Raw genomic sequence first — 12,255 nt, forward strand, 5'->3', positions numbered from 1 at the left:
AGCCTACGTGGACCATTGATAATAGGCTAACCTCTAAAAATAATTGATGCTTAGGAAGGCACAAAAATGGGGACATTATAGTCTACCCTTCCCAAAGATTGCTTGCCCTCAAGCAATCTAGATCTGCATACCAAACCAAATGCTATTTGCACTTGTATGGCAGTCTGAATACCAGGATTCCATATCAATATCAGTAATATGGTTCCACCAATTCGCTGTGCCACTCTGATATTACTGTCATCAATCTGCAAAAACTTGAGAAACACTCCATCTATCATGTAAATCCCTAGATCCTAGGTTTGAGAATCATAATATACTCCAAGAGTGGCCATATAAGTATGCCTACATAAAACCACCAAAGGGAGTATTCTCAAGCTGTTGACAACCCTCTATAATATAACTACCCATGGGAGTGCTCCACTTGGATCCCATAGGCAAAATACCCATCCACCTTCCCTGATGTATGAAAACTCCTCCTGCTACATACTAGCTACAAGTGGAATGCCAAATTGCCACAACACTACCTCTCTATCTTGTATCCCAAATTAAAGACCATCCTGGAGAAGCAAACGGAAAGGCCTAGATTTGGTTCCTTCCTCCACAGAAGGAAGTAGCTCATACCAGTCATCCATCCTACTCTTATGTGTCATTCGGAATATCAAGTCCTATGTAGGTGGGTTGAATAAAAAAGAATGTACATATCCCATGGTGTAATCACAGTGGAATGCACCCTCAAGGTCCAATGGAAATCCTGAGTCAACACTAGGTTTCCACCTCTTGTTGCCTACATTAGGGATCTCACAATGCAAATCATTGAGCAAAAAGTTCACAGCATCATGCAAAATGTGCATACCCCATCTGAATCACACTCATCGTGTTCCACCCTTGTGTTATCTCCATGTGTAATCTCAGTGACCGTGGAGCTACTTCTGCCATTAGATGTCATCACTCCCAGCATCATTAACTCCATCATTAATTTGTTCAACCTTTATAGCCCTTGAAGTAGCTTCTTGCACCTCTTTCCCTGCAAATGCTCTATATAGCTGCCTTGCAAACATGTTGGCACGGTCTGTACCTGAAAGCAATTGCAAGTAATCTGATTTTATCACTTCAAGTGCCCATCTAAGTGTTTGTAAACTTGAGTCTAAGATTCCATTCCTAGGCCCGTTTCGTCCCTCATCAAAGTGAACTATCCAGATGAGGTATTCAATGGATTTATTTGTGATATCAAAACGAGTTGAGGTTTGTACAACTTCTTCCTCCGCTGAGTACTCACCCTCAAGAGCTGCTCCAAGAGGTGTAACCTGCTGAAAATCAAATGTATTCCCTGTCAAAGCCTTTTTCTCATGGCTGCAAGTTGCACTCTCTTGTGAATCATTCTCCTCCACTCTCAAGAATTCAAACTCTTAATGTGCTTCCTATCATTATTGCTGATAAGATTTGAGCCTTCCTCATCCAAGGTTGTTTTGCAATCAGCGTCATGCTCACATAACATATTTGTTAAGGCAACTATCTCATGGCTGCAATCAAAATCTTCTTGTGAGCATGTCTCCTTCATCCCTAAGACCTTACGATGGGGTCGCTCAAATTCTCCATCTCTTTGTTTAGTCTCCACACTCTTCATATGGGATTGTTGTTTGTTAGAAGAGGCTACCATAGGAGACTTAGTTCCTGCAGAAGATAATGAAGAATGTGCCAAGCTCAATTCCAAGCAAAGCTCGTCAACCTGAATCTCTGATTCTTGAAGGGCCATTTGGGTAGTTGCCAGGGTGTCTTTAATGTTTAAGAGATCTAAGGTAAGATTCCACTTCTTCTTTCTTCCGCCTCTAAATAAATCTCTGCAAGATCGAGGAGATGATCTCGATCTGAAAGAAGATGTAGATAATCTGATTTCATTGTCTTCATCGCTTCCTTGATCAACTATATTTGTGAATATCCCTCTCCAAGTCCCCCTTGCCTCCTCTCTAGTTGGACCTTCCAAAGGTTCTTTTCAATCATCCCATGGGTGTCATCAAAGTGTTAATTTTATCTTTGGTGACTTTCAATTGACTTATCAAATTATGCGAGCCAGTAGGTATATGAACAAAATCAGATTTATATGATGAAGTGGCTGACTATCCTTGAAGAACTTGACTTTCTTCACCTCCTTCTCTACACACTTGCTGATTTGGAACTAGGACATTAGTAGTCCCAATTACAAATCATCATCATCATCATCATCATCATTTTGTGTCAAAACACAAATAGACTTTATTGTTTCCTTGTTCTCATCATATGCAAATGTCACACTTGATGACATGCATTCCTAATGAAGAAAGGATGGGGCAGCGTTAGAAGCACACACAATATCATCCAAAGAAACCTTCATTTCATTGATTTTATCAAGCACAACTTCTAAGTTTCCTACCAAGAAACTCATGTAATCATTACCTCAAATAACATCTTTCCCATGACTGAAAATTACACTTTCAAGTGAAGATTGTTCTTCGGATTGCAGCAACCTCCCTGACAGCATCTCCTTCAATCTTCATGTACTCTTCATCTATAGCTTTCGTAGGTGACTCTCCGATTGCATGACAAAATAACCTGGTCAAAATGTCCCACGACACAATAACCCATTCGAAATAACCCATGTAAAAACAACCCCACGTCATTATGATCCAAGGTGAAAATAATCCCTGGTAAAAATAACCCGTTGACAGGATTTCCTCGTAAGATTATAGAGCAAGGAAAACAAAATTTACAAATTACATGTATGTTGCTGAAAAAACTTTATTATTCAAATTTTCAATTACAGTGCCAAATTATGAGCGATACCTTTTAAATAATCTAAAATGTTACGGTTGTCATAATCATCAACCAGTCTTTTTAGTCTTGCTTTGAGATCACAGTATTTTTTCTTGCTTAGTTGCCCATGCATCTGGCCATATATTTCTCTATTTTATTCTCGTTTAGACCTTGTTCTTTTTTCATTGCTTTGATGAATTTCCAGACCGAGCTGTGTGATGCTTGAAGCAATTTACGAAATCCTCTGTGCCATCCCTCAATAGCATTATTGGTTTTGGGAAGATCATCCTGAATAGTCGAGTAGCAATTCCACATTGCGATTGGAAACTTGGGTGATTGTCTGTTGCCTCTTCTGGTTAGTTTGCCAATCCGGGTGTCTTCAAAATAATCAATCATGCCTTGCAAATTCTCCTCATGTTCTGTATAATAAGGAGATTGTAAAAGTGTTTCAAATGCATCAATTACGTCTATCTGAGGCACGAAAACCAATGCAGTAAATTTGTTGATTTCAAATGCAAAGATTTCATCAACACTGTAAGATGTTCGTAGATCTTCTTCTTAAACTTTCCTCCACAAGCATTGAGAGAAATGGAAAAAACATCCTCGGATATCGACATTTGGAAAAATTTCAGACACAGCTCCCACGAAACCTAATTCAAAATCGATAAGTATACTTTTTCGGGTGTAGATCAGGTTGAGGTTGTTTTAAATCTGCAAGTACTTGTGTACAAGCAATTCTTGTTTTGTTAGTCATAGGAATAAAAACGAGTGGAAATATTGCATCAGTTTTCAAGCCATGGATCGTGTACAACTGTTGAAATATACTTGGCATTGTTTTGAATTTACCATCACTGAACCAGTTTTCAAATTCTTTTAGTAATTGAAAATTTTGTGTGGTGGTGAATATTAAAAAACGATTCTCATCATTACTATCATGAAAAAGAACTTTCCCCTCTATCAGTAATTGTATTTTCAACCGGTAAGGTAAGATCTGTCATGTCTGAGGATTTGGTGGTGGTCCTTGAGACCTTAATCTTTTTCTTTGAATCGTTCTAGACAATGCACTGGTTGACAATAATGCTCCCGTTAAGGGTAATGAAATATTAGAACATGAAGCAACAATGATATTTCTCGTAGAACCTTGAGTCGAGCATGCAATGTCTTTCATTTTGTTCAATTTGTGTTTGACAGTGATCATCTCAGGTTTTGGAGTATGATTATGTTTTGTACTGCTTATCACATCACCGAATTTTGTTCCTGTTGTAGTATGGCATCGGCTTGAACATTTGTTTGTAAAATAATCCCTACAATGCTAGATCATTTTATTCGTGCTTCGTCGATGAAGCAAAAATGTGTAACTGTTTCAAACAAGTAGTTTCTTGTCTTTTTGGCTTATTAAAAACTGAAGAGGCATCATCACTAATATTCTGATAAAAACTAGCACGCACTCATTGGTTAAAGACTTCGACACTGATTAATAGCATGCACTTGCTAAATGCAAACGATTATCATGTGTCGGCCCTCCTTTCCACCATGGGTTGTTTTGGATCCGGGGTAATTTAACGTAGGGTTATTGTGAAGATGGGATATTATTACCCTGGGATGTTTTGTCATTGGTTTATTGTGACCGGGTTATTGTGTCATGGGTTATTTTGGTTGGGTTGTATTGACGGGATACCTGACTTTCCTACGTCCTTGTCCTCATAGGGCTGAAGTGAACTTGTGGCTCTGTTTTCTTTAGAGCTTAGAGTCCAGTCTTCCATGCATGCTGACTAATTTTCATCTTCTCCAAGATCACCTGTAAGCTGCAAGTCACAAATAAGTGCTTCTTCTTCCTTCACTAACCCTTCTTCAAGGGTAACTTTTGATTTTTCTTTCATTATTCTTTTGATGTACTTCACCATGCCCATTTCACCAGGGCTCAAGGTTACAACCGAACTTAAGGAATCATTAAAGGAAGCTTGTTTTTCAAACCCCCTAGGCATGCTTTGGTACTCTTCAAAGATTTGGATAGCTTCCTGTTCATAACTCTTCTTGATATGATCTTCAACCTTGCTAAAATCCATTGTTGTACCTCTGAATTATTGAATTTCCCAATAGGATGGTAGGAAAACTTTGCTCTAATATCACTTAAAAAATCACAATGATGCACATATAATGCTCTAACCTTAGTGAACAACAGAAATAAGAATAGTCGAAACAATGAATTTTAGTATAAACACCTTCTCGTTATATAGGGATTGTGATGCACTGATCCGACCATTCGGATTACAACAGCGAATAGACTTCATCGACAGTCCTTCATTTAGCATACAACTCCAAATTACAATAAACACATGAAGAATGGCATCCCAATATTTGCTTGGCAATTGCAAAATAAGTTCAAGAAGCACTTTAAACCTGCATAGTATATAACAATCTCTATTGCCCAGCCATGGGAATTAATTTGCAAAGATACCCAGAACAATATAGGCGATGCCCTAGGAGATATGAGCAAAAATGAGGGTTTTGTCTTGCTTGTATATTGCATAAACTTGCTTGTCAAAACCTGAGGATTTATCAACTCTTCCAACCTGCAAATAAACCACCCTGATCTGCCTTCAATCAATCTTTGAATGCTTGATAAACCCTGTAAAGTTGTTGTATACGGGGAAATTTATCATTTTAATCAGATTAATAGGTAACCACTAAGCCCAATTTAATTAACTACAATCCGAACATAATGACAATAAAAGCCTACTTAGCAAATTCAACAATAAAACAAATTAAAACACTGTAAACTCCTTGTTGAATCCAAGTATGTTGCTTCTATTGTTCTTTTGCTTCTTGCGGGAGATTGGCTCTCAAAGTTGAGCTATGAAAACCTGCAAGATGATGACACAAGAATTTGAAGATAGTCGTTGTTCATAATGAAGGATTGATGTCGAATTTATAGATTCTTGAAGGTCTAATTGAATGGTTGAGATTGATTCAATAACAGAGTTGATCTACAGTTGAGAATGATTGAGACAAAATAGATTGAGAGAATTATTGATATTGATTGAGGAAATAACTCATTTGACTGGATCTGATTGAGAGATCAATTGGATTGATTGGCTTGTTAATTGAATTGATTGTGAGTCAAACAAAATTGATTTAATAGTTAAAGAAATTTGATTGAAAGTTAATTGACTTGACTGAGTTGAAGACTGATTTCATTGACCAGTTAGCTAAATTGATTGATTAGTCAGAAAAAGGTGATTGAGAGTTAGACTCGAAGTCAGTGGCAGTTAGGAATTTGACATGTGATGTAGGAAATTAGAATGAAATGTCACTTGATTTGAATTTAAGTTTTCAAAAATTTTAAATGAAATGGAAATTAATGGAAAATGAAATGAATTTGAATTTGGAGGGTTTGGTTAATTTGAAATTAAATTAAACTTAAGAAATTTATTTAATTTGAAGGACATAATTAGATAATTAAATATTTTAAAGAAATTAATCTATTCATTGGGACAATAGAAATTGATTTCAATTAAACGATAAAGATCATTTAATTAAAGTAAATAATCGAGATTAATAAAATTATTTAATTAACTTTAAGAGGGAATGGTCGATTGATTAAATGATTAAGATAGAAATTGAATAATTAGTTTGTGATGAAAAAGATGAATATTGATCTAGAGGAATAACATTAAATTAATTAAATAATTAAAATTATTTAATTAATATAGATGAATAATTAGCGATATTAGTAACGGGACGAGTATAATCTCTGGATGAGATTATCATCTGAGTACCCTTGGATTATGTCTCACACCTATAGGCACTGTTCCTCTTGAGAGTTTTCATTCTCAAAAGTTTGGATTTTCAGCAGCAAACTCTTGCTCTCCAAAAATCTTCAACAATTTGCAAATGGTCAATAATCATGAAAAAGCACTAAGGTTGCCTTTTTATATGCACACCAAAAAGCAATGCCTCATTTGGCTTTTTTAAATCATTAAATATTAAATGATTTTGTTGCTTTATAATATTCCCAAAGTTGGCATCCCATTTGGCATAATAATTAAATACTTTAAGACATTAATATATTAAATGCACACTTGACCCCTTATATCCCCTTTAATCATAAAGATATTTAATTTAATTAATTATATTAAAGTCAATGCTAGAATAAACTTGAATTAATTAAATCAAATCATTAAACTCCACTAAATGCCAATTATCAAACCAACAATTGATCTTGCCAACTTTTCGGATATAACCGTGGTGCCCTTTGACCATCTCGATGACTTACCATAAATAGTAAGTGTGGACCCAAACATCCAAGTGACTTACTAAAAACAGTAAGTGTCTATAAATAGATTCTGAAAGACCTCTGGAAGGCTAACCACAAACAAACTGATGCACTGAGATGGAGAGTACTGAAATAGACACCCAAAGGGTTAGGTGAAGCTGCTGAATAACCTTGAATCACCCTCAAAGGCCCCCCTAATCACCACATTAGCCTATGGGGACCACTGATAATAGGCGAACCTCAGAAAATAACTGATTCTTAGGAAGGCACACAAATGGGGACAATACATTTCCCTCCAAAATCGCTTTTCCTAGAGCTCCCACACTTTATTTCCTTTCAATCTTGGGGTCCACTTTGGAGGCAATATAATAATCTGTTAAAATATTAAAATAGCTCTATACCTTAGCATCCCCTTAGTGAAGTCTATTCTTGCCTTTTAAAACAACTTAAAGTCACCACTTTACTAGGTGATGATCAAGGGTGGGGAGCTCATGAACCCATTACCCTCACTTAAGTCATAAAGTAACTTCATAATAAATTTGACAAAAATCAAGTCTCTCTAAAAACATTATAACTCACCAAGGCCAAAAGTGGAAAGTATTGCACTGAGCTGAGAGAATGAAAGCCAAGACCAAGTGCTAAAAATAGCACTTACTAAAAAATGGCTTTTTGCTAAAAATAGCAAGAACTGCCCAAACCCTAAAGTTGAAAATGCTGCACACTAAAGCTAAGAGGAGATTGAAGCTTTGGCAGGCCGCCAAAAATAGAAGTTACTATAAATAGTAACTACTAAAAATAGCAAGTCAATCAAAACTTCCCATTGATCAATCGGTGTCCAAACTAACACTTAAAAAAATAGTAAGTGCCAGACAAGTTGTCCGAAATCACTTCAAAAAGTGTCGTTCACCTCCATTAATCTGTCTGAACACATTGTCAACATCAAAATACCCCTCGGATTCTGTTGACACCAACCCAACACCAATTGCACTGCAAGAGAACAAAAAAATGGGGACATGATAGTGGCCCTACCTCAACAATCACTAATCAAATAGAGATAGAAGTGCCTGTGTTGATTTGATCTGATTTGATGCATCCACATATCTTAGCAAAACCATACCAATGTTTGATGCCACAAGGGGATTAATAAGGGTATGTTTTTTCCTATTGATTTATCTAACATGATTGTGCACCCTGTCTTAGCTCACTTCTTATTATATTTAGTAAGGACATCTTTCACATCTTGCACTACATCTCTCTACGTTTCATTCCTCAAAGTGTCATTTGAGGGGGCTTTGAACCCATGACTTGCAATTACAATTGCATCCGCCCTTCCTTATTAGTATGGAGACCTACCAATATTGAATGGCAATCTAGAATAGAACCAAAAATTAGCAAGGGCCTTTTTGGCTCGCTCGTGAGCATGTTTTTCACCTTGTGGTTGCCAAAGATGGTCTATTTGTATGACAAGGTGCAAAGAAGGGATTAATGTAGCCCTTTATTTGTGTGAGGACTTTGGATGTACAGGGTGTAGATGGATTTGCAATTGGCTTCTATAATATTGATGGCAGAACTTCATCTTAAGGATCAACTCTAGCCTTGAAAGATGTTGGTCCAGTAGTTGTCCTTCCCTTTGTTTTGCTTTAATAAGAATCAGTTATTTGCTTTAATAAGAATCAGTTAGCATTAATAACTCACCAGTCAACCTTTCCTTTCCTCTTTCTCTTGCTAATTTCTTTTCACACCTTGTTGACCTCATTCCTTTTTGATCACTGTATTTTAACTTTCTTTCCGAAGAGCTTTGATGAATGAAGATTCAAGAACAAATGACAAGGAGATGAATTGATTCTTGCTGACACTCTTAAAGATATTAGGCGCTGATATAAGATCCTTGTCATCAAGTGAAATAAGTTGAACTGAGCTATATTTGTTTGAGACCCTGACATGCTTCCCATATTGACATGCATGCCTCCACACAGGAGAAGCATCGTGCTCCTAGCTACACATTTGATGAGTGCCTAAAGACAGCTACTACAGGATGATGAACATTGTGCTAAGATCCAAACTATACAAATGAGGTAGGTTGAGATGAGATATATTTGTTTATCAATCTGATACATGTCCCATTATTGAGATTTTGACATGTGGTAAGCACATAATTGGTGTGCTTTTGAGAATAGTCAGTCACTTTTCCTCCTAAACTGAGGATGGGTGTGAGAATGATCAATTGCCTGTTCTCCCTGAGGTGTGGATTGAAAATGTGGAGGATCTCTTTCTTTTATCGAGCATGTTATGGGCCATTAAGGAAGAAGGGTATCAAAGTCAAAGCTAAGAGAAATTAGGTCCAATGCTTCAAACCCAGATTTTTGCTCATTTAGTCAACCTAAATGGATTTTGTGAATTTTCTATAATAAATCTTACAGGATTGAGCCAACAAGCATGGTATCTTCATTGATTGATCTTGCATTGGTAACTATTTAATATATAGGTCACTAGAATTCACTAGTATGATCCATTTTGACCAATTCACTAAGAGTCCAAGTCTTCAACACAAAATCCAAGGAAAAAGATAACCGATCAGTGAACTGACAATAGTTGATGCATTGACCAAATCTGACCATTTAATTGAGTATTCAACAATGTTGACCAGTGTTAACTTTCACTAAAGTGGTCTCTTTGACAGATGGTCTTGAGAGCATCTGATTTTCAATTTGACTGTAAATTTGATTTGTCTGGAAAGCTGTGATGACTTTGCATGTTCTATTGGATATCACCATTCATGCAAAATTTCTTAGTTTCTTATTTATGATTTTAAATATGACCGAATACTTAAATTCTTGAAAGGAATGATTCTAATGAATAACTGGCACTAATTGAGTTTTAGTGAGAAACTTATATGCTATTTAGATATTTATGAAGACTCACAAAGGCCTTGATAGTTGGGTGATTGGGTATTGATGAGAATCGGTGCAGGCCATGATGGTTGATAGGGACCTTGGGTATTGATGAAAAGTTAAAACCCATGAAGGCCCGTGATAGTTGGGAATGCACGTTTATGAAAACTTATGAGAGTTGGGTGATTTGGTATTGATTAGAATCCATGAAGTCTTATGATAGTTAGAGTTGAATGGGTATTGATGAAATCCAAATGATGGTCCATTATAATTAAGTAAGCATACATTCATGAAAGCCTGTGAAAGTCGGGTTACTGGACATTGGTGTAAGAACAAAGAAGGTAATGAGAGTTAAGTAATTGACAATGAAAAGACAAAGGCCCAAGATAGATGGGTGATTGGGTACTTGTGAAGACGCATAAAAACCTATGTTACTTGAGTGATTGAGTAGCTCACAATTTCATTGGGAATAGTGGTCAATCAAGTGAATTGTGATGGAATGAAAATAACTAGAACAAAATTTATTAATTGCAGCATATTAATTTAGCTGTATTCAACTTTGTTGGATAATGGAGGGAGAGTTGGTAGGAGTGCCAAATTAGTGGTGCTTAATGTCGATGAACTTCCAATGATGGGCATCCATTAGCCAGATGGTGCTGTGGTCTACTTATATCAGATCTCCTGTTAATGATACTAACTTTTTTCTAGGTATATGTGTATGTACCATTCTTTGCCCTTCTATATTGTCATTGGGTGCAGGCACAAGTGTGATAGTCCATAGCAGTTGCACAGAATTATTTTGCTTTCTTTCTATGCATCATTTCTTTATGCTTGGTAACTAGGAGCATATAAACACAGATTCTGGATAAAATTTTAAAAATCAAGTATAGGGTAGAACTTGACATTTGTTGCATGCTTGTTTTTTGTGGCATATATCTCATTTATCCATTGCATTCAGCAGTAGGAGCAGTATTTTGGACTTAAAACATGTGAAACCAACTTATCTAGAGTTGCTACTTCAAGTGTTGACTCCAAAGTTTTGCCTGCAATATTTGATAGACATTTTTGTTTCTACATTCATCGATTCTTAACTATCCGATGCACTTAAATACTTTTTTAGTAGAATGTTCTCTGGCATGACTGGTTACATATGAATTTCCCATTATATTTTCTTGGAGAAATACTGTGACGTTGATTTCAAAATACATGTGTTTGGGTTTCCCCATTTTTTTAACTTATATAATTTTTGTCACCAGGTAGTTATGTCACTTCATGCATGTGGAGGAAATGTGGGTGATGATGTAAATATTAGTTTACCCAAATGGATATTGGAAATTGGACAACATAATCCAGATATATTTTTCACAGATCGAGAAGGTGGGCGAAATATGGAATGCCTTACTTGGGGCATTGATAAAGAACGAGTCTTGAGAAGTCGAACAGGTCTTGAGGTATTAATGCAGTTTTGGTCATTTTTCTCAGCATATAATTTTTCCATGCATGCTTTAGTTTCTTCTTGTTCTAGACTTTTCTTGAAACTGTGATTAACAATCAGGCTTTTGGATGATAATAAATCCAAGAAGTAGAGATTGACAATTTAAATAATGTTGCAGTTTGCCTATCGTTTGCGCAATGTAAAAGCACACCTTTTATGATAAGGACTTTCTATCTTAAGAATTGCTTTTCATGTAACTCAATTATGTTGTTAGATTAATCACGCGTACTTGGATGATTATATATTTTGTTAAATGTTGTTTTTTCTTCTAATCAAGGTTCCCAAAATTGCTAAGTACGATGGACAGTTCTGTTTGTGGCTATGTTACACCAAGTTTCTGGGACAGGGACAGCAGGGGATGGGAGACACGTTTCCAGGATGGTGATTTTTTTTGCCAATTTCAGGGACAGCTATATAAAATATAGGCAAAATTTAAAATTTAGAGGGAAGTTTTAAATATTCATATGAAAACATGCAACATGCATATATACATTATATTCATATGAAAACATGGATAAAGAATGTATATATTATATATACATTATATAACCTTAACATGTAACATTTGTGTTCAATTGATGCCCTTGTTTGACCACCAATATTGATGGCATTGATTAGTCTACACTAGCCGTTCCAATTGATGTTCATTTTCAGCCCAAGCATGTGAGTTTGAAGGAGTATGAGTGGTTTCCAGCCTGAAAGGTACGGCCCAGTTACAGGTTGTACCTCTTGCAGATCTGGTGTGATCTGCTGGGTATGATTCCCTGCATTTGTTGGCCCCTTTGTTGCCGTTTGGTGGTACTGGT

General features: G+C 36.2%; 1 protein-coding gene across 1 annotated transcript in view; it reads left to right on the top strand.

The window, feature by feature from the left end:
• The window catches only part of LOC131041614 (beta-amylase 2, chloroplastic), a 181,174-nt gene that overhangs the window by 89,923 nt on the left and 78,996 nt on the right, over positions 1-12,255 (top strand). Inside the window, exon 4 of the mRNA XM_057974746.2 lies at positions 11,211-11,405. Within this exon, the coding sequence (XP_057830729.2) occupies positions 11,211-11,405 (195 nt within the window). The remainder of the gene's footprint in view (positions 1-11,210; positions 11,406-12,255) is intronic.

The sequence above is a fragment of the Cryptomeria japonica genome, chromosome 8 (assembly GCF_030272615.1).
Source record: "Cryptomeria japonica chromosome 8, Sugi_1.0, whole genome shotgun sequence".
Lineage (NCBI taxonomy): Eukaryota > Viridiplantae > Streptophyta > Pinopsida > Cupressales > Cupressaceae > Cryptomeria > Cryptomeria japonica.